This window comes from Cydia amplana, chromosome 13 (assembly GCF_948474715.1).
Source record: "Cydia amplana chromosome 13, ilCydAmpl1.1, whole genome shotgun sequence".
In the NCBI taxonomy this organism is placed as follows: Eukaryota; Metazoa; Arthropoda; class Insecta; order Lepidoptera; family Tortricidae; genus Cydia; species Cydia amplana.
This window is the reverse complement of record NC_086081.1, coordinates 15,536,607-15,560,688: the sequence shown is the minus strand read 5'-3', so window position 1 is coordinate 15,560,688 and position 24,082 is coordinate 15,536,607. Positions and strand designations below refer to the sequence as shown.

Below are 24,082 nucleotides of genomic sequence, written 5' to 3'. Positions count from 1 at the left end.
GACATCGTGGAGCCTACAGGTCTACAGCTAATAAAGCCACTAGTTTCTTTTATCGTATCTAGCCACCCAGAGACCTTTAAAGAGGCACTTACTTACCGATTTTTTTATCAAGACCGAACTCGATGTTAACTTTGGCGGCGGCCTTCTTCAGGATACCAAAAGCCACGATAACGGGGTACTGAAACACAAAAACAAAAATCATAAAACGTCACTTCCACCAGTTCCACGGAGTTCTACCATCATATAACACTCAAGGCGTTCAGAACAAAAACTAGATCTGGGTTAAGGAAACACTTGTGTGATGGTCTGATGGTACAGAACCCTCAGAACGCGAAAATAACACATGAATAAATGTAAATCTAGAACAACTATTCATTATCAAAGTCCTAACCGACTATTAATAGATACAGATGGCTCCCAAACCACAAACAACATTTCCAATCAATTCTAAACCGATTTCATTTGATATAACCGCTGCATCTAAATGTGGTTAGTTTTAATAGATAGCTTGTGGCCGCTGCGTTTGGACCCAATTGTTTTGTATTACGTCACTTGTTTTTGTATATTGTGGAAATATAACTGACCTTACGTTAACCTTTTGTTGAATAAATTGATTGTCATTATAGTTCGTTTTTTTTAGCATTAGTAAGAAGGTAAGCGATTTGACATGTCTTTTAATTGAAAAACGCTTTTTAAAAATCAGTAACTATTACTTATGAAAGCAGAAGAATATAAATGATCGTATTCGATTCATAATTGTTACATATTTGCCATTATTTATTTTTAAAACGTGTTTTTCAATAAAAAGACACGTCAAGATTGTTTACCTTATTTCTAATGCTAAAAAAAAAACGAACTATAGGTAGCGATGATTTTAGTGTTTCGTACATAAATGGAATCACATCTGCAATAGGATTGTATTAAATACTTTGTACCTAAAAGACATGTCGACTGTACGATAAGTCGTACAGTCGACGTCAATAATATGTATACACTTTTGCACCTTACTTTTTGGTAATAAGGCGAAAAATGTAAACATATATAGTAGGCCTTGAGGGCTAAAGGTATGGTGCAAACTTTTCGGGCGATGGCGCCATACGCGCCATACCTTGGGCTTACTGCCGAGTAGATGGCGTTAATTTTTGACATTTAACAAATTCACACATATCAGTGAAAGAATAAGGATCAAAGTCAAATGGCGTTCTAAAAATTTTAATATTCTGTCGAAAGATGGCAGTAAATGTACTGTGACTACATAATTTACCATGACAGTAACTCTCTATACACTCTATTCTCTTTGTCTGAGGGCCTACCACGAACCACGTTCGACGTATCGCCTCTCTGTCGCTCTTGTAAATTCGCACGTAAGTGTGACAGGGAGGCAACACGTCGAACGTGGTTCGCGGTAGGCCCTCTGTATTAATTTAAAACCAACAATTCTTTATGTACCTACTTTATTAGATATAAGGGGCCCTAACCTTAATATCCCTTACTGTAGTCGGATAAAAGCGGCCAAGTGCGAGTCGCACTCGCCCATGAAGGGTTCCGTATTTAGGCGATTTATGACGTATAAAAAAAATACTACTTACTAGATCTCGTTCAAACCAATTTTCGGTGGAAGTTTACATGGTAATGTACATCATATATTTTTTTTAGTTTTATCATTCTCTTATTTTAGAAGTTACGGGGGGGGGGGGGGGACACACATTTTACCACTTTGGAAGTGTCTCTCGCGCAAACTATTCAGTTTAGAAAAAAATGATATTAGGAACCTCAATATCATTTTTGAAGACCTATCCATAGATACCCCACACGTATGGGTTTGATGAAAAAAAAAAATTTGAGTTCAAAGTATGGGGAACCCCAAAAATTTATTGTTTTTTTTTTCTATTTTTGTGTGAAAATCTAATGCGGTTCACAGAATACATCTACTTACCAAGTTTCAACAGTATAGTTCTTATAGTTTCGGAGAAAAGTGGCTGTGACATACGGACGGACAGACAGACGGACAGACAGACGGACAGACAGACAGACATGACGAATCTATAAGGGTTCCGTTTTTTGCCATTTGGCTACGGAACCCTAATAAAAAGTAGTAAAAACTATAGTTATTAGTAGAAGCTGTAGTAGTAGCTGGTAGGTATACCAGCTATAGTTAGATGCGATGTGGTTAATTTATGTGTTACACAATCAGGGATCTCTGTCCGAGTCACATGACAAACAGTAGGTATGAAAACATGTAGCAATACTGTCAATTCGTCATGTCATGCGTACTGAATAGCAAAACACGTTATAATGCCGATAGAAAGTGGGGCAGGGTCTATAGCAACACACAATTATAATCAAGGTGACATTAGGACTATAGCTTTGATATAAAACGAGTTTTTTTATAGTAATTAATAACTAACTAACTAACTGTAATAACTAACATTATAAAATTAACTACTATTCAAGGCGTATCGTTTCTTCAAAATTAGCCAACGACGGTAAAAACAATACTAACACTTTTATTTAAAATTGTAATCAAAAATTGTGTCATAAAACGACATTTGAAATAAAGATGAAATTTTTACCAACGACGAATAGATAAAAATGTCACCTTTATTTCATATTTCGTGTATACCTAAAACCTAAACGAAGACAGCGTTACAAATATTTTTGTAGCTTGAGCTATATTGAGTAACGAAAAAGAATAGTTAAGACCGACTTGATCATTATTTCTGCTATCAAGAGGCAGTAGTTTGTTTTTCGGAGATGTTTTAGGTATATAACATATTCAACGACAGAATATACTTATACTCAAGGACTAACTTTAGTATAAAATGTCATAAAATAGATTTTATGTCATGGGCATAAAGTACACGATTCCTTACCTTTTGTTTGAGTTTACGATCGCCGTAAATTTCATTTAATGACAACATTGGGATGTTTGATGTGTTTCAATGAAGGTATTGTCGAGGCTTTGGCTAGTAAGTGAGACGATTCTCATTGTTCGTTTCTGGCAAAAGTGCAGAGGATGTTTTTAAATTAGTCTGTTTTAAATTAACCGCTACAGCACATGTGTACTTTAATTAAGACTTACGCTTACGTTCGAATAAGTAATACGAGAAATTCATGATTGATCTGACGGTCTGGGCTCCTCTCTCTGGGCTGACAGCTCTATAGCTGTCATCGCGGACATTTAGATCGCCCATGGTGTCTTTTTACTTTAGACTTACCGGCATACTTTCCTCAATACCGCCGATGGGGAAATTCATGATTGATCTGACGGTCTGGGCTCCATAGAGCTTGTCATCGAGGACATTTAGTTCGCCCATGGTGTCTTTTTACTTTAGATTTACTTTAGACTTACCGGCATACTTTCCTCAATACCGCCGATGCGGAAATTCATGAGTGATCTGACGGTCTGGGCTCCATAGAGCTTGTCATCGAGGACATTTAGTTCGCCCATGGTGTCTTTTTACTTTAGATTTACTTTAGACTTACCGGCATACGTTCCTCAATGCCGCCGATGGGGAAATTCATGATTGATCTGACGGTCTGGGCTCCATAGAGCTTGTCCTCAGGGACGTCTAGTTCGCCCATGGTGTCTTTTTCTTTGCGCTGCGGACAAAAAAGATTTACATTGTTATTGTAATGTACTATCATAAGTGTTTTAATAATTTGCCTAATGTCAAGAATACTGGGACCGTTAAAGGCGATTTTGCGACCGATGCATCACTCCAAACATGTGTTTTATGTTTAATGAGTAAGACTGACATTCTTCTATCATTTTTGTATTGTGAGCCCACGTTACGTGTCAGTTCCTGTTTCTGCCACCTGAAAAGTGCAGGGCTATAACCGCGAAAATCGAAGTTCGCAAATTGCGGGCATTTTTCTCTGTCACTCTAAAATCTATTTTTTTATTCGGTAGACTGAAATGACAGTTAATAGTATGAAATGACATTTCATGTTCATACTATTAACTGTCATTTCAGTCTACGGAATAAAAAAATAGACTTTAATTACGCCTTCATGGAGTAAAAGAGAAAGATCCCCGCAATTTGCGAAAAACGGTTTTCGCGGTAGCCCCTCAGGTTCGAAGGAGCACCCCACTCCCGCGCATCCTATCTAAGGGGCATTTCACGCCAAGCAGGCAGCGAAAAAAGTGTCAGGTCATAGAATTTGCTGATATTTGGAATAATCATACTACTCTATGTTTTAAAAATACGCATTCTTTTAATTTTTTTTTATTCGGCACCGTTTCCGGTTTGGAAGCATTTAAAAAATGGACGAAATTTGAGGAGAGCATTTTTCAAAAGCTGATGCAGCTATTATTTAATAAACTGAAAAATAAGTTGAATATTGGTTTGTATACAATTTTAATTGCTCTTTCTTGCAGTTATAACAATTTTGATTTTTTTAAATTTTTTCATACAATAAACCGGAAATGAAAATTTTAAATCGAATTTATATAAAGTTCGGTATTTTTGAAAAAAAAAATATTTTTACCTCTAAATGTAGCTTATAGTTCATCATAAATACCTGGAAAGTTTGAGAATGGGATCTGCATTAGTTTTGGAGATACATGAACTAAAGTGCAAACGTGCCGGTCTGAGCGTCGTACTGGCGATTCCTTAGTTACCCAGTCAAATAAAGACCTTGGAATGACAAACAATAAGCTGGAAACTCGTATAACTACATCTTCGTTTCGGCGGTCTATAAGTTACGTTAAAAGTCACAGAAAACCTCGTGTTCCCGCCGGAGTTTATTCAAGGTCAAAGGTCACAAAAATTGCTTTATCACGAATATCAAGGTTTCCATAGCTCCAATGACGTTTACATATGAATGAATATTGTAGAGCACACAATTAGCGACAAGTCATGTTCCGGGCATTTTTTCAGATCCTCAACCTTTTTGTAGGAATTGAATGATAGACGACGCCGAACGCGTAGCGGTCAGCCATACGCTCCGTAATGCAAGTTCACCGTGAATTCCGGTAAATAATAACTTCTATGAAGAATCTTCTAAGATGCTATTTACGGAGCATACGCTGATTTTATAACAAAAGTTGTCCCTACCGAACTTTATATAAATTCGATTTAAAATTTTCATTTCCGGTTTTTTGTATGAAAAAATTTAAAAAAATCTAAATTGTTATAACTGCAAGAAAGAGCAATTAAAATTGTATACAAACCAATATTCAACTTATTTTTCAGTTTATCAAATAATAGCTGCATCAGCTTTTGAAAAATGCTCTCCTCAAATTTCGTCCATTTTTTAAATGCTTCCAAACCGGAAACGGTTCCGAATAAATTTTTTTAATTAAAAAGAATACGTATTTTTAAAACATCGAGTAGTATGATTATTCCAAATATCAGCAAATTCTATGACCTGACACTTTTTTCGCTGCCCGCTTGGCGTGAAATGCCCCCTAAACAGAAATATTTACTGGATAATACCTACTGCGGCGAAGCATCACCACTAAAGGAAGGAGCCAAGAATGTTGAGATTCGTACACAAAGGGTTTGTTGATATAGATATGTGTTCGGCCCGCATTGGCACCTGCAGGAAAACCGGCACAATGTTTACGAGAATTGTTTTAAAATCGCTCGATTGATGATGAAACATTGTTTAACCTAAGCAACATACTCACAATACTGCCTTTAATATTTGTATCTGAATTTAACTTCATATTTGTAGATAAGTTTTCTTTCTCCGACGAACAACACAATGAATACATCACCACTTGCAGTCTAGATTGTAGGGGCCTAATTAGATTTAAATTTTAATTAGGTTTTAGTAATGGAACGACGTGTTATCGGTGCACAGTTAATAGGCATAGGCAATGTGCATTTTGTAATGTGAATTAGATTTTCCATTAAACTCGTCAGCACTCATTATTCTAAAGTGAGATGGTAAGTAACATCATCCTATAGATACTAGGATTACTAGGTGTTTTCTCACTGAAGCATACAGTCGCCATCAAATATATCGGAGCTGTCAAGGCGCTCACAAATATCTGAACACGCCTCTATTATCAAAGCGTTAGAGTGCGTGTTCAGATATTGTGAACACCTTGGCCGCTCCGATATATCTGATGGCGACTGTACATCAGCCTTCTGATTTTGCAGGACTGCAAGTAGGTAGGTACTTAGGTTTTATGATCAAACGTCACTTTGGACCTAAAACGGTAAAAAATGCACCTTTTTTTCTTATCATTCGTTCATTTGACTTGACGATACATGAACATTAAAATTAGTTATTTGTGTAGATACTGACTGATAACAAAACATTCCTGTTATTGTAGCCGAGTAAAATAAGAATATATTCTGTAATAAGGCGGAATAATATACAATTGAAGTGCCGGTGACCAAACAAGTGATATTAATAGTTACCATGTAAGAATACATACCATTTTGACCGGCTTGCCGTCGGCACGTAAACACTTCGTACACGCCATTATTATTATTTACGTAAATATTACCCCAAAATTTCACACAACACGATTTATTGTTAAAAATACACTAAAAATTTTCAAAATCGCTGCAAAAACTGACAGCGAGAGCCAAAAAGACTTTAAAATTTGAATTTGTCAATGACAATTTGATTTTTTTTCTAAATACGACGCAAGTCCGCGCGCAGACAAGACGCGTTCAAGTTGCGAAGATATTTTAGTCCAAATGGGACTAAAACGAGTTTCAATGCTGGGAGAAAGGAAAAGAACCGGTTTGCGCTCTGATTCATTAATTATTTGGCCACGTACGTCGCAGTTGAAAGCCCGAGCACAACTGGCGTGTGATCTTGAAAACTTTACCAAGATAACAGCTTATCAATTTACATATGGTGACCCCCTCGCAATTTACATACATAATTTACTTTATAGTATGGTGTGAGATAATAGAATGATTGCCAAGAATGTTTTGTTTGGTTTAACATAAGTTTGGGCAGTTGTTTAAAAACTTACTTTAAATAATGAAGTTTAAGTATCATAATTATTCGAAATGTATTTGGATCGGTTTGATAAGAGTATTACCTTATAGCCATTAAAGTAACAAGAATTGTGCAGTGTAGGTAATTTAATTTAACCTGCAAAACTTAATGAAGCGGAAATCCTTAAAGGGAAAGATAATATTTATCTAATAAGAATAAATACATTTTGAGACTAGGTATTCCTGCTACTGCACTTTGGAACAAAATGGAAGTACCGTAAGTAGGTACAGTTGTGTGCAATATAATAGCAGTCAATAAAAAAAATGAAAATTTGGGGAAAACTATAACTTTAGATCAATTATATTCGATCTTTTTTTGTAATTCTTCTGCATTACTTGACATTGTTTCAAAGTTAACTGTAACCTTTCATTATAATTTTGGAATTAAAAAAAAATATCATGAATACCAGCTTGTTTACTAACTCGCGGTAATTCTTATAATAATGTACAACCCTATGAAAGAAATAAAATTGTAATTTAGTATCTTGCCTATTATTTCCAATTTAAGCTTTACATTTAAACCCATGTCATCCAGAGAAAAAAAACGTATAGTAGTCCATAATTTGGACTTTGTTGTTGATTTTTGACCGACTTAGGGCTCATGAACACATGAAATAAAATAGAATAGAACGACTTGAAGAGTGCCCACAATTGTCACGACCCTCAGCCATGAGGTTAAGACAAGGGAGAGAGAGAAAATAAAATAAATGAGGTGGCTAGTTATTGAAACCTTATACTAAAATGAATTCTGTTTATAGGTGAATAGAATACATTTTTAGTTTAGGGTGGCCAGTTATTGACGATTAACCCTGTATTTTACTTAAATGTTCATGCCAAGTCATGTTATTTTGTTGTTTTAAAATTAGAGCATAACTTTAATAATTAACTAAAGTTATTATTCCAAATTCCAACTACACAAAGATAGCCGAGTCCACGCACAGTGAGATTACGCGCGAGGCAATTTCCTCACGCACAAAACGGCCAGCGTAGATGTGCCCCGCCCGAGGCAATGCGGCCGAGGCATGTGTCGGTCTCTGTCTGGACCTCGCATGTATGAATATAAAAACCCCTCTATTATTTAATCAAAAAGATATTAATGGTAGTGACGTAGAACAGTAGCAAGCTTTTCTTGAATTATCATTAGGTGTTCTCCTCTCTGGAACATTATTAAACCATTTTATAAATGAAATTATCCGAGGAGATTTCCTTAATTATGTACCCCACTCACTTGATTCCGCAATAAGGAAACAACATTTATTTCAATGATGGGATATGATTTGTACAGTTTCTTTTATTGAGATGTGCAATTGAGTATTGCATTGAATTGTATATGAAAGCATATAATATTCCAATATTATCCTTGCAAGGAACAGGATCAACACAGTTCAATGAGAGCAATAGGGCAAATAATGCTAATTTCTTTAGATTTTACGACAAAGAGCGTTATTACCAGGAAAGGAGTACAAAGTTAATCCATGTAATTAATTAAAATTCCAACAGGTGGTTTTCATGGTCAATAAAACACCTGTTATTGTCGTCAAATACAGTAAATTATGCACGTAATTTTGCTATCTTGTTGTGGAAAGAGGAAAGTTAACCTCAAACACTACGAAAAGTTAAGTTACTGAAAACACCAAATGATTACAACTGCCACTACGATAAGCCTGGAAAATTGCAGGATACCGGCGTTAGCTAAATTTGACTGATGGACTATACTACCTATAGGACCAATGTTATTATAGATCATTGATTATGCAACTTACCGCTACGACTTTTGTTGTGGTGAAGTTTCGCTGGTCCGCAAGTCGAACGACGCATCGTAAGTTCTTTGATGAATGAACCAAGGCAGATGTTACTTTGAACATGGACATCGCCATGATTTAGTAAGAAAAGTATTATAAATAAATTTATAATTGTCTTTTTAAAATTTTGAACGCCTGCCTTCTATTTTAGTTTGACATTGACAATTTATTTTGTCATCTGTTTAGTTTTTTTCATTCACTCATTCAATCTATAATAGTCTTTGGATATAAATTCATTCGTTCTTTTATGTAATGTTGCCGACGTAGAAAATAAATGCGGTATAAAATTTAATCAATCATATCAAAATGAGGTGTATAATTGTTAATCTTTCACAATCTTAATTCTAAAATGTGACGCAATCGACAAAAAGAAAATAATTCAAATCTAATAATCATTTAAATAATTAAAACATTAAATTTTTATTTCTCCATAGACAATGCTTTATTTTGAACGCATGTTAAGATAGTGCTGCCTCTAGTGGCGTATCAAGAAACTATAGCTTCGCCTCGGCAGTGTTCGGCTTTTCTCGGCTCAGTCACGCCTAGACTTGTTCGAAAAGGGAAACCAAATTCATTCCACGGCGAGCGATGTACGACGGCTGATGCCCTTGTCGCGGACTCATTGTGCAAACGGGCTCCTCTCCTCGGAATAGGATTTTTATAAGTGTAATGTTGTGAAATAAGTCGTCAATAGTGGTGTTTAGTGTTTGCATTACAATAACAGTGAATTATAGAAATAATTGTGCTCAGTGGTTAACCTAGTGTTTGCAGTTCAATACCGATCGTGGATTCCAAAGGATTGTTTCTATAATCGAGAGATTATCAATACCTAGGTGAGTTTTAGTGTTAATCTCGCTTTACTGCAGTGAAAAATAGGTACGCGTGGCAATAATATTGGAATGGCTTCCGACTATCGACTCGTGTGCGCGATAATGGCTGACTTTTCTCCGTTCCCTGCGTCTCGAATGCATTCGTAGTTACAACGCGCCCGTTTAGCTACTTCGCAATAGTAGCGCTAGTGATAATTGTGTAGTTTTTGTATCGGTCCGCGTGCGTAGGTGGTTAGATTAGGTCGAGTGGGTGGGCAGGGAATGCAGCGAAGTCAACAAACGAAACTACGACCGGTTGTCGTCGGTCGTGGTGCGCTAGGTAGTTATAGCGGGCAGTAGGCGGCGCCGGGTCCGCTGCGCTCGTGGCGTGCATCGGCGGCTCGCGCCAGCGGATCGATCGAGCGTCCAAGCGGGTCCAGCTTTAAAATGATGTTTGTTTGCAGGTCTCCCGCTCTGCTGTCCTCGCACTATGCTAGTGCTGTTATAGCGAGCCACCATACATATCGAAGCTCATTATTCCGCCATGGCAATCCTGTGAGTATTCGTAATCGGTGTACTATCGGTGTATTTAGTTGATCCATTGTTTGTTTTTATCGTTGCCACGTTGAGTCCCGTTACGAGCATGCCATATCGCACTTTTGTTTTATCCCTCCCCTGTCTGATAATGCTGACTGAGGCTTTCGTCGGTGTGACCTTATAAAAGCACTGACCGCGCCGGGACAGCCGTGACCGAACATTCCAACGACCAACCTATTTTCGTTCGGTTCATTGATTGAACGTCTAATAATAATTACAATTCGCTTTGAATTGTCAAGGCGAGACGCTACTATCAGCCGTAAGCTGCTTTAATGATGTGAGAACAATGAGATGATTAATAGACGACCGGTCATGACTAATTGATATTCGTAATTTATCAGCTAGTAATGCATGCCAGAATAGGTTGTTAGCCGTCGTTGGAAGCGGTCACTAAGCGTCGTCGCCTGATGTCGCGAACGCTCCGATCGCACTAGACCTCTCCGAACTCGAAACTCGCGCGGACAATCGTAACACACTCGAATATAGGCTCAAACACACGAGGGCTTCGCCGGACGCAAATATAGGTGTATCGAACATTTGTACAGTCCCGCTGCATCTCATGAGGGCATCTGACTTCTATTATAGGTATATAAAAAACTGTTTACTTGAGGCGACATCGTTTGGTCCTGTTCAGATGCTGCGGGAACCGCGCGGTTACGAAATAGCGCGATTCCGATATATTTTACCATCCTAGGAGCTCTATGCGTCCTCGCGGTTGTCTCACTCTGAACGGGACTCTGGAGTCAGACGTCGCCGTGAGATGCACGTAGCCGAGTGACAGGGTGTGGAGCGGTGCGGTGCGATGGGAAGCGGACGCGGCCCATGCTGAGCGGTGTGTCGCTTGCAGGCTCCGGGGGGCTAGCGGCGGGGGCGGCGCGCCGCGGTAGGCCGGGCACATGCGCGCGCGCCATGTGGCGAGCCCTGCTGGCCCTGGCGCTGGCGCTGGCCGCCGCCGCCGAGCAGGACGTGGTGCGCAGCTTCACCGACCCCTCGGCGTCCACCCTCTTCAACCACCTCGTCGTCGACCGCAACACCGGCCGCGTCTACGTCGGCGCCGTCAACAAGATCTACCAGCTCTCCCCCGACCTGGAGGTCGCGCAGTCGATCGTCACCGGCCCCGTCAACGACTCCGCCCAGTGCACCTTCGACTGCCCGCCCAACTTCATCAAAAAGCCGACCGACAATGCGAATAAGGCGTTAGTGATCGACTATGCCACCAGCCGACTCATCACCTGCGGGTCCGTGCTGCAGGGGCTGTGCTCCGTGCGCAATCTGCACAACATTTCGAAGGAGGTGCGGGAGGTTCGCGAGCCGGTGGTCGCCAACAATGCGTCGGCGTCGACGGTCGCGTTCATCGCGCCCGGCCCGCCGAACCCGCCCATGACACAAGTTATGTACGTCGGCGTCACCTTCACGGGCAACTCGCCCTATCGCTCCGAAGTTCCTACTGTCAGCAGCCGCTCGCTAGAGGAGGACCGTCTATTTATGATAGCCCGAACGGCGGTCACGACCGGCACGAGAATGTTCGTCAATTCACTATCCCGAGAACGCTATCCCATAAAATACGTGTACGGCTTCAGCTCAGAGGGGTTCAGCTACTTTCTAACCACGCAGCTGCGAGGCGTGGGATCCGACAGCTATTACAGCAAGCTAGTGCGAGTATGCCATGATGACGAAAATTACTACTCGTATACAGAAATTCCGATGTCTTGCACGGGCGAAGGCGGACGCAATTTTGGATATAATCTAGTGCAAGCGGCGTTCGTCGGGAAAGCCGGCTCGGTGTTGGCGGGCGAGCTCGGTATTACGGCGCAGGATGATGTATTATTCGCCGCCTTTAGCCAAAGTGAAGATATAAATATGAACACGCCGTCAGACTTGTCCGCTTTATGCGTGTATTCCCTCAAAGCGATTCGACGCAAATTTATGCAAAACATAAAGACGTGTTTTAGCGGCAACGGTTCTCGGGGCTTGGATTTCATATCGCCATCCCATCCTTGCATCGGAACTAAGTTACAGTCTATAAGTGAAGATTTCTGTGGCTTAGACGTGAATACTCCTTTAGGAGGAGAGCAGCCGGTAGAGGCGGTCCCGGTGGCCGTGTTCAACAAGAGGCTTACTGCTGTGGCGGCCACGTCCACGGGCGATTACACTGTAGTATTCGCCGGAACGGCCGAGGGACATCTGAAGAAAATCGTCGTTGAGAGCGCCACTTCTGCATTTGAATATGGCGACATCGTCGTGGATGAAAAGTCACCAGTTAATAAAGACTTATTCTTTGATACTCAATTGATGCATTTATATGTAATGACTGAACGTAAAGTGTCTAAAGTGAAAGTTCAAGAGTGTAGCGTCTATAAATCGTGTTTGACGTGTCTCGGAGCCAAAGACCCTTACTGTGGATGGTGTTCTCTAGAGAACAAGTGTAGCCTCCGATCGGACTGCCAGGACGCAGCCAAAGATCCCCTATATTGGATCTCGTACCGCAGCGGGCGTTGCACTACCATAACTCAAGTGACACCGAATCAATTGCAACGAACGACTGCAAGGACATTAGACTTAGTTATCGAAAACTTGCCTACACTTAATGGACAATTTCTGTGTGCATTTACAGCTTTAGATCGTACTTTAATAACCAATGCTACTAGGAAGCCTTACGGCGTTAATTGTACTACTCCGCGCACCGACACGCTCCCACCGATCCCCGCGGGCCAGCACCACTTCACGGCCAAGCTGTCGGTGCGCACGACTCAGGGACCCGATTTTGTGGCGACTAATTTCACGTTCTTCGATTGCAACACGTACAGCTCGTGCACTCAGTGCGTCAGTTCCTCGTTCCCGTGCGACTGGTGTGTCGACGGACACCGTTGCACTCACGACACGGCCGAGAATTGCAGAAACGATATATTAGTTACCGGTGTCAGCAGAATAGGTCCCAGTTATCGCTCCGGGCCCGGTTTCTGTCCCACTATAAACTCCACTTCAGACGGCTCGAACGAAATCCTAGTTCCTTCCGGCGTCAAAAAAGCAATTAAAGTTAAAGTACACATAATCGGCCAATTTATAGTCCAGACTCGATTCGTTTGTCAGTTTAATATCGAGGGCCGCGTAACCCATGTGAATGCTCAACTTCTTGCCGATACTATATATTGTGAGCCCGTCGAATTTACCTACACGTCCCGCGCTCCTAATATTACCGCGTCTTTCGCCGTAATCTGGGGAGGCTCTAAACCGTTAGATAATCCGGATAATACTCACATACTCATTTATCGTTGTAACGATATGGCGGATAATTGCGGAATTTGTCTTGCGCTCCCTGAGAAATTTGGATGCGGCTGGTGCCAGGGTTCGGATAGGTGCGAAGTTCAGGAACAATGCGGCACGCCTAGTGTTTGGTTAAATCGTACTCAAACATGCCCTAACCCGGAGATTCATTCGTTTAGGCCGCAGTTAGGTCCGTGGGATGGAGGCACTAACATCACTATTGAAGGCATAAATCTAGGTCGCAATATATCCGACATTTATAACGGCGTCACTATTGCGGGTATTAAATGCCAACCAATTATAGAATTGTACGTTAAAACAAGGCGCATTGTTTGTACCGTAGACGGCCCCGGCGAAGAAGTACCCCGGGATGGCCCTGTTGTCGTCAGAGTGGCAGATTATCGCGGGGAATCTAAGCATCATTACGCGTTCGTCAATCCGAAAATAAACTCTATTCAACCGAAATACGGCCCGCAATCAGGCGGCACTATTTTACGTATCACTGGCGAGTATCTGAACGCGGGAAGTAACATTCAAGCTTTTATCGACGATTTGCCTTGCGCTATTCTGACTGTGACTCACGAAGAAGCAGTTTGTAGGACGAGTCATTCTTATCAGCTTAAAATGGGTACATTGCGTATGCGTTTCGACAATGGTATGCGCACTTTAGAACGCGAAAAGTTTGAATACATAGAGGATCCCGAAGTGGTTGCAGTCGAATCTGGCCCGCCACTCGCGACACAGCGCAAGCAGCCTAAAGGAATTCCATCCGGGGGCATAAAGATTAAAGTAATGGGCCGTAATTTCCATTCTATTCAGTTCCCTCGGATGTACGTATATCACGACAATCGGCCTTACATCGCGCCTTGCCATAGAGTCGACTTTCAAACTCATCTCATTTGCGAGTCTCCCGGTATTGAAAGCGCCGGGCTCAGCCTAGATCCGGATAGGCCTTTGGAATTAGAATACGGTTTTTACATGGACGACGTGCAAAGCGTGCAGAATCTTACCAGCAAGACGCATGACGCGTTCCTGCTTTATCCTGATCCGTATTATGATAAATTTGATGAGGACGTAAAGTATTATAAATCAGAGTATTTGACGATAAACGGTCAGAATTTAGATAGGGCGTGTACTGAGAGCGACGTGGAAGTTCACATAGGAGAAAGCCTGTGCAACGTGACGTCACTCGCAAGACACCAGTTGACTTGTCGGCCTCCCTCGCGAGACGAACTGCCCGACGGAGTCGACACACCCGAGGTGGTCGTCAAAGTAGGTCGCCATCTCATGTATAAGATCGGCAAGTTGTCGTATTCCTCGCAGGCGGGCCTACAGGCGGCTATCGGAAAGCCAGTATTATTCGGCGTAATCGCCAGTATAGTTATACTCATATTAGTATTTGTCGTGTTTTTAGTTATGTATAGGAGAAAATCAACTGAAAATATTAGGGTACTGAAGAATATGCAGGAGCAAATGGATATTTTAGAGTTAAGGGTAGCTGCGGAATGCAAGGAGGCGTTTGCGGAGCTGCAGACTGAGATGACAGACTTGACGGGAGACGTGACGGGCGGGATCCCCTTCCTGGACTACCGCACGTACGCCATGAAGATCTTGTTCCCCAACATCGACGACCATGCCGTCCTACAGTGGGAACGTCCAGAGCTTATTAGGAAAGATAAAGGCCTCAGAATGTTTGGACAGCTTATTATGAACAAAACATTCCTTTTATTATTTATTCGTACTTTAGAAAGCAATAGATATTTTTCAATGCGCGATCGTGTCAATGTTGCTTCCCTTATTATGGTAACTTTGCAAAGTAAAATGGAGTATTGCACTGATGTCCTGAAAACCCTGTTGGCGGAGCTTATTGAGAAGTGCATGGAGGGTAAAAGCCACCCTAAACTGCTATTGAGGCGAACCGAGAGCGTTGCTGAGAAAATGTTGAGCGCCTGGTTTACTTTCCTCTTATATAAATTCCTCCGCGAATGCGCTGGCGAACCGCTCTATCTTTTGTTTAGGTCAATGAAAGGTCAAGTAGACAAAGGCCCCGTAGATGCAATAAGCTCTGAGGCGCGATATTCGCTTAGCGAAGAAAAACTTATTAGGCAGTCGATAGATTTCAAACCGATAGCTGTGAGCGTGTCCATATCCCAACAAACGATCTTCGTGAGCGGCTTAGACGCTACGACGGAAAACGTACAAGTAAAAGTTCTCGACTGTGATACCATAAGCCAAGTAAAAGAGAAGTGTTTAGATGCCATTTACCGCGCTACTCCATATTCGCAAAGGCCGAGTCGTGACGAGCTAGACTTGGAATGGCGCACGGGCGCCTGCGGTCGATTAATTCTGTACGACGAAGACAGCACTACTAAATGCGAGGGCGAGTGGCGCAAACTTAACACCCTCAATCACTACCGCGTACCAGATGGCGCTTGCCTCAGTCTAGTTGCTAAACAGAGCTCCGTTTATAATCTGTCAAACATGGAGAAAAACGATAAGTCGCACACTTATGAAACTCTCAATAGGGGTAAATACGGCTCCGCCAGTCCGCCGGCGAGTCCTTTCAAATACGAACACGGCGGCGGCTTCAAGTACTGGCATTTAGTTAGGCACCACGACGGTGACGCACATAAGGAAGGGGAGCGCGGAAACAAAATGGTCTCAGAGATATATCTCACCCGGCTCCTCGCCACTAAGGGTACGCTGCAAAAGTTTGTGGATGATTTATTCGAGACTATTTTCAGTACCGCGCACCGCGGCTCCGCGTTGCCGCTCGCCATAAAGTATATGTTCGATTTCCTCGACGACCAGGCCCTACAGCACGCTATCTCCGATCCCGAAGTAGTACACACTTGGAAAAGCAATTCGCTACCCTTACGCTTCTGGGTGAATCTCATTAAAAATCCTAATTTCGTGTTCGACGTACACAAGTCTAATACGGTCGATTCGTGTCTCTCGGTAATCGCTCAAACGTTTATGGATTCGTGTTCCACGTCCGATCACATTCTCGGTAAAGATTCGCCATCCTCTAAGCTTTTGTACGCGAAAGACATTCCGGTATATAAGGAGTGGGTGGAACGGTATTACGCGGATATTAAGTTGATGCCGGCGATATCGGATCAGGACATGAACGCGATGCTAGCGGAGGAGTCGCGCCTCCACACGAAGGAGTTCAACACGAACTGCGCACTGAACGAGCTTTACGCGTACGCGGTGAAGTATAACGAGCAACTGATGGTGACGCTCGAGGAGGACGAGTTCTCGCAGAAGCAGCGGCTCGCGTACCGCCTCGAGCAGGTGCACGGCCTCATGACGCACGACTACAACGTGTAGGCTCTCGTGTCTGCTCCGCTCGCTCGGGTAGTCGCGCGTCGGCTGCCAAGCCACCCACCGCCATGTATATAACGCCCTCGCACATATCTATGCTGGCAACTTTTGTATATATTAGATAGTGTACAGTCTTAAATATTGTAATTTTTGTATAATTTCAGCGGTCCGATGTCGTTTTTTAATTTTATATAATGAACTTTGTATTGTTTTTACACGACGAACTCGGCCGGCCCCGGTCGTGCCACAGTATGCATCGTAAAATAAAATTGTGTATGTCTGTCTATGTGTGCTCGCGTCGTACGAGTTAATGTTACGTCGAATCGGTGTAAAATGTGTGTCGCAAACGAAATCGCATGTAAGCTCGCCGGCGAGCGCGAGGTTCGCTCGCCGACGGGCAATTTTTAAATTTGTACTTGCAGTCTACTTACGAAATAACCGACAGTGAACCGGTGAACGATTCCATTAATAAATATCGTCGAATGTACGTTGTGTTTTGATTGTGCACGGCGCAGCGCCAGGTCCGCAGGCCGCCCCGAGCCCCGACGAAAGCCCCCGCGGCAGTATCAGCAGGGAGGACGCACTGAACCGTCTCGCCCGGGCCTCTCGCGCGTAACCAAACCCTCGGTCTCACTCTGTGGTGTTCGCACGTCACTGTCCTCTCACATGGTCGTCGCTTTGTGTCCGTGTCGCGCGGGGCCCGGCGTGGCGCGTGCCGTGACGTGACGTGTCGTGGCGAGACGTGAGGTGACGCAGCCCTGCTGTTTCAGCCGGTACGTGCGGATCGCGGCGCGCACGGCATTCGCGGTCGTGAACAACTTGTACTGCATCCCCGCATACGTGGTGTGGATGATGGCGCTGCGCCTGATCAGACCCTTCTGCGCCCCCCTCTATTGGAAGATCGAAGGGCTAATGTACCACTGGCTGCTCGCGATGGTGGCGCTGTGGTCGTGGACGGCAGGATATGAAAGTAAGTCATTTTCACCTACGAGCGCACGCCGAGCGGGCAACAGGAAATCGGTCACCATAACCCGCGGCTAAAAATAATTGCTCCACCCTGAGGATGCTTCCAGATGTGATGAATTACACTTTTAGTCACACTATACGTAATTTGAACACAACTTTCTTAGAAAAGAAACTCCTCGTGGTCTTAATGACGAGGAAAATGTAGTCTTAATTTAGCAGAAGTAATCAACATTAAGGCACTTGAATTTCATAGTCATAAAATTGATATTACGAGCTTCTATTGCAGCAATTCAAGTATGCTTCATAATGTAAGTTTTTAGCCATATTTCTTGTTCCTAAAATAAACTGTAACATGTGTTGTAAACTGCAAAGTGAAACGCGATCCCGTTTCTGTAGAATAATCTACGCTTTTTTCCTTTCGCTGTAACTTAGTCTGCCCGGGCACTAATGCTCGAATGGCGTTCGAAGGTAAACAGCATTGCATTGCACTTTTATGTAAACTTAACCATTGTTCGTGAAAAACTGCATTGTTTGCAGGAAAGATTCTATTACAGTTTATCAGCTCGGCGTGCCCTCAACTTTGCAGTTAATAAAGTAAACAATTCACATTTGCCGACAAAAAACAGATAAAGATATAAATCATATTTTTTAAATTGCCTTCGCAGCAATAAACCGTCGCTTTTCGCAGTTAATTAATTCGTAATGAGCTCAGAGTGCGATAAAGTAAATATTTCTGTAAGCCGAGTCGAGCGGATGTCAAACAAAGTGAACAATAAACTGCGCTCGGCCGTTTTGTTTAAAATTAACTGATACTGTTATCTTATTAGTCTCGTAGCTGATGAATCAGGCCAATACCTACCTTCACCCTTCACACTATCTATGGAGGTTCATTTGACTGATAAGTACTTTTTGTCGGAATTTGAACTCTATTTCTTGTAAATTCACCTTAACGTGTAAAGGAATTTGAATTATGTACCATTTCGTACCTTGTCACAGTGACAATTAGTATGAAAGTTGGGATCTCGTATGATATTATGATTACGTATCACTGTGATGATAAGGTACGAGGTGGTACGGAAACCAAATTTCTTGACCGTATAATGGGCTAATTGATCAATAGTACAACCACAGGGAAGTTTGGGACGGTTGCCAATGAGTTGGCCTTGTGGTTAATATCGCATTATGTCATTACTGGAATGTTACATGATTCCTACACGAATATGCAGGTTTGATGCAGAAATATGATACTAGACTCACCTTTATTTCACTAACATGATACCAACTGACATTTCTTTGTCTATAACTACTTTGCCACCAAGAAATGTATCGATCAAGTTAGCGAAATACAGGCCTTGCGACTAAGGTTAAAACCTAACCTTATAGGTATAGGTTCCAACAGCGGTACTTAATGTGTCTACACTAAGTTCGACATAAAGTGTTACGGCGTTATTCATAAACATCTGCTAAGTTAATTAGCTCATGATCGTCGTTTGTCCCTCTATGGTCTATGGCATAACGACAGATATGGACAAACGACGATCATCAACTGATTAAGTTAGCAGCCGTTTATGAATAACGCCATAAAGTCCTTTAATAGCTAAAGTTTTATCCCCGACCCAGACGTAAAAAAGATGCTATTGGCGCAAGATTATACATTCTATAGGTTTAAAAGGCAGAAGGCCAGTGCGGCGTAACGCAAGCAAGTTTTTTTGCTACAGCTCCATTTTTACTCTCCATTTTAATACTAATAAACTTGCTTAGTTTAACCGTGCGCTGCAGTGGGGTTCTGCCTAAAAAGATTCGTCGATGGTGAAGAAGAAATGATCGCGGTAAGGTAAGTACCATTTATTCTTACATTAATATCTTACAAGGTCTCATGATGACATCATACGTACTATAAGCAGGAAAAATATGACATGATTTTTTTGTCGTTTTATCATCCAAGTTATCGTTATCACGGCATGCGTATGCTTGGCCACCGTATGGTATAATATGTATGCATAGTTGAGTGAGTCATGGGGTCAGGTGACGTTCAGTTAGCAGCTGGTCGCTCACACAAGTTATTAAGTATTTACAACGTCGTAAGGCTGGATGTTACGGTCAATATTGACTTATCCTTTGTCAATGTGATGTAGCATACACACAGAAGACTTACATTTAAAACGCAACGTTGATACAATGCAAATGTATGCTGAGTATCAACACTTTGACAAGAGTTAAAGTACAACTTGATGCTTACAAACGTACGAGTAGATATTTTATAATCTTATTCATAGAAATATGCACGCTTGGCGAAGCGTTCCAAATAACTCTTATTCCATTTTTGTATGAATAATTAACCAAGCGCTAAAAATGTAAATTAGGTCATTTTCTCTTTCACGAATTGTCTGAGAGACATTAACAAATGTAACACGAGTAATACATCAATATTGCCTCATGCTGATGATTACCGCGCCAAACCGAGTAAAAGAGGCTTAGCGACATTTTCGACGCGTGACAATACGCAGACAATCTAATTTACAGATATCCTCTTGCGCAATACATTAATAGATCCGTGTGTGGGCCCATAATTGGTTTTCGGGTTACGAACAATAGTTGCGAAAGCATTGGGTTCAGTTCGGTCGTATTGACCTTATGCGGCTGCGTAGTTTATGCGCGCCGCGCGGAGGACGGTCGATGACCGCCCCCCCACTCGGCCGTCCTGCTAGGAATGCCGTTCCCCCTCGTCATGTCACGTTGCATTTCGAGTGGCGAATTTGCATGCCACCGACTCCGTGTGGTCTCGGCTTCGTGCTGGTGAAAGTATTGTATCATGTTTCTCTAGAGGCTCTTCGTCTCCGCGACCTCGTTCTAAGTGATTGATAGTTCACTTTATTTTCAATCTTTTGTTACGTTAACGTTGGGCTGATTAATCAGAACTTTACCCCTCGCTTGACGATGTGAGTGAAAATGAGCATTTGGAATTCGAAATTGTTTACGTCCGAATTAGGAGCAATAAAATTAGACAGTCGCGTCACGTTTGAAATTAACATTGAAAGACAAAAGTGAAACAAATGTATATTCGAGGGGTGTCCGCCTACGTGGGCATTACTTTGATCGTCGCGTGTAATAATTCAAAGAGTAAATTCCTTCGGCCACATCCTTCGATTGTAGTTTCAAATTGAGATCTTCCTGTGGTTATAATCAAGCGGAACGACTGTGGAAATCTGTCCCTTATCGTTGTTTGCTTGCACAAGTGTTAAATAAAATATACAGCCGCGTTTATTGAGGTCGCGGTGCCAGATGTCCGAGAGAACTTTTTGCAGCGGCCGGCAATTACATTAATACTGCTGTATCGAACGGGAAGCACGAAAATTCCGGGCTGCACTTTTTGTAAAGTTTTGCGACACTGTAATTTGACTTTGTACCGTGAATCACATCCGTTCGGGAATGAATCAATAATCAACTTAGTATGTTAGCTTACTTCTGCGAGTCCTGCGTATATTCGTGAGTCATTTTCCTGTTAAGATAACGTATGGTAAGCAAACACTTAATAGATATGCTTATTATCTTTTGTCTTCATGTTATGCTTACATAAAAGCTTGCTTTTATGTAACGTAACTTACATTCAGTATCTAACATTAAGTATATGTGTAAGTTTATCAATATAGTTTATATTCATAATGATATAGTCTTGTTTTTCAAATTAATTTACTCCAAAAGACACTGCACCTACTTAATCTTTCTGGTCTGACCCATTGGTTGACTGTTAGAGAATGCCTTAAGTAAGGCAATAAGTCCGCCAATATTGTGCAATAAAGATTAAAATAAATAAATAACTATCAACTTAGTACAATATTATCCAATTTAATCATACAGTAAGTATGGTGCGTGCTTAAAAAAAGACAATGGAAAAGTGAAGCGCGCATCGGAATAATAAACAAACAATACATTCCCACAAATTTAGAATACGTAACAATAAAATTTACGTTGGCAGATATTGCGTTAGGCTAGCGTGGCACATTATGAATTGGGGACGAATTCTCATATAGAATATTCCGTAAAGGCCGTATAGCTGGCGCCTATGAATTATTAATAATTTACACATGTAGCTTCCAAAGGTGTCGCGATGTCCTATCTCTACCAATTGCATTTACAATGTAGATACCATCGGGATTTGTCGTTTCCGCCTCACCGACTTTATGTAGCGTGTTGTAAAAGCCGTGCTCGGTCTAAAGCAGCAATTTCTGCGCAAGGACGTCAAGCCCCCTACCACGGGATTTAAACATCTCCCATATAGATTACAAGCACACATTTAACGGTTAGAGTCCTGTGTTTGAACGGAGCCTGCGATGAATGTGGTAATCGCAGCATTTATCGGCCAGTCTCGTAGTGCAGGGTCAGACTTATACTATTTCATACTCGTGTAACAAAGAACTGGTTTTCTCGTTGAACAGTGAGACTTTGGCCCACTCATCGGACAACGAAGACTAATTTTAGATCACTTTTATGCGTCAGCTTGCATTTATTTTAATGAGTAATTGCCCGCTGAGACATTTTACACTTTTTAGTTTTATCTTTTATTTATACTATGTAGTCATAGCCGGGTAGTTAATATAGTGCGTCAAGCAAATCTTGTCAGTAGCAATGTACTGCAAATTAAAGTAGGGTAACACTCAAAGAGCGGAATTGCGCTAAGAAAAGCAGCAATGTACATCGAACCAAAACGTGTTTATTTTTCCGCCCTTCATACGTCAGTTCGTGTGAATTATCATAACCTCAAATTTTAGTAATGTTTACCGTCAACGAGCATGATTGTACATTGTAGGCACCTTAGCTTTGCTTGAGGTCATGCATAATCTTGGTATTTAATGGTGACAGCAGAAATTTATCTTGAAATAGAAACGATTCAGAATGTAAACAATAAGATGATGGCTGTCATTCACGATCCACATTCCACAGATAACACACAGATGATACGCGATTTTGGAATTATCCGAACACAGTGTTGCTAACCCGCGATTTTTCAAATTTGCCGCCTTTTACTACTGATATTTACATGACATTCATTCATCCCTTTTATATGTAACATTGTAAGTAACTTGGTAAACTTGTGTACCTACCTATACCGAGTAAAATCCTTATTAGTCACATAAGTCACATTGGCAAGGAATTTGTTAAACATTTTCTCTTTCGAAGACAATATAATAACAAGCAAGCAAGGAAGTTTGTTAACAATCAATATACATATTTAAATCCTTCCCGTGTCAAGACCGTTCAGTATTTGTTCAGTAACATTTATTTAATTCAAGGTTGCGTAATGTAATCTAAATCTATACTTCCTTATCAAGCGAGTTCGGACAAAGCAAACCACATGATTAACACGACACTTAGGTACGTATCAAATATCTACAACAGTTGACATATTTTAGGGTATTTTATTCGTAATCAAATTTATGATGTAAGTATTATAATCAATTTCACATGCCAAAAATAGATAATATATAATTGCTGTTCTGATTAATGTCACATATTAATGATGAATGCGTGAGAATAGAATTCACAACAAAATCACTAGAGCCTGGCGCAGAATCGTGCCACTGCCACCCGACCGCATTGTCAATGACCAATGTAACGATGCGTACTCTGTAACAACCGATTATCTACTTTATATCGAAGAGAGTAAGACCTTTTTTTATTCGTGCTAGCTAGTAGGTGGTAATAAAAAAAAAAAAAAATGGTAATGTAGTCTATAATACATATATTGTGAGTGTTTCACCCGCGGAAAACCAGTATAATAACTGTAACTTCCAGATCTGTAATTACTGCGTAATCAGAGCTCATACATAAACTGGTCCACCTAAGGTGCACAATAAATGGGTTTTAGTAATTATTCTGCTTGAGAAGAACCAATAGTAACAACTCGTGGCTTGTGTGCGTGTGTCATTGTTTGTGGCCATCGTTCTGTCACGAGCGGTCGGTTCAAGTAGATGTTCTTGAGGACAATTTGAACTTCCATTTTGTCATTAAAATGATGTCTGTCCGTGACCATGCATCTCGCACGCGCCAGTACAGTATATTATTATGTATGAACGAGTACGTGTGAAATGCCCGCGTGAAGGATAACACAGTTTTAGATATCAAAATGTTATTTTTAATTGGATGTTCGTTATTTACTGCAGGGAGTTTCAGCTTTATCAAATTATCACAACAGGAAAGAATCCAATTTTAACAAATCGTCATTTTAATGGGTTCCGCAAAATCAGTACAATTTAAGAATCGTCGCCCAAAACCCTATTAAGAGAAGGATTTACCCGTTTCAATTTCACTAACTGTTTCAGAAATTAAATTGTGACACTCGGAAATG

The 24,082-nt window shown here is 41.4% G+C and overlaps 2 protein-coding genes across 3 annotated transcripts in view; one reads left to right on the top strand and one right to left on the bottom strand.

Annotated features, from left to right (window-relative positions):
* LOC134653606 (fumarate hydratase, mitochondrial-like) overlaps positions 1–8,951 on the bottom strand; it is a 29,355-nt gene extending 20,404 nt beyond the window's left edge. For both annotated transcript variants that reach the window (XM_063509004.1, XM_063509005.1), the window contains exons 1-3: positions 8,735–8,951; positions 3,487–3,603; positions 97–178 (exon numbers count right to left, since the gene is read on the bottom strand). In XM_063509004.1, coding sequence (XP_063365074.1) covers positions 97–178; positions 3,487–3,603; positions 8,735–8,848 — 313 coding nt within the window. In that variant the 5' untranslated portion in view covers positions 8,849–8,951. The remainder of the gene's footprint in view (positions 1–96; positions 179–3,486; positions 3,604–8,734) is intronic.
* A 357-nt stretch (positions 8,952–9,308) lies between these two features.
* Positions 9,309–17,257, top strand: LOC134653539 (plexin A3). The gene is made up of 3 exons (XM_063508916.1): positions 9,309–9,606; positions 10,047–10,137; positions 11,027–17,257. Exon 3 carries the CDS (start codon positions 11,089–11,091, stop codon positions 16,774–16,776), a length of 5,688 nt encoding a protein of 1,895 aa, XP_063364986.1. The 5' UTR covers positions 9,309–9,606; positions 10,047–10,137; positions 11,027–11,088; the 3' UTR covers positions 16,777–17,257.
* The last annotated feature ends 6,825 nt before the right edge of the window (positions 17,258–24,082 follow it).

What these genes read in the sequence shown, in the direction of transcription:
- LOC134653539 (XM_063508916.1), top strand. Translation starts at nt 11,089, where the DNA reads ATGTGGCGAGCCCTGCTGGCCCTGGCGCTGGCGCTGGCCGCCGCCGCC.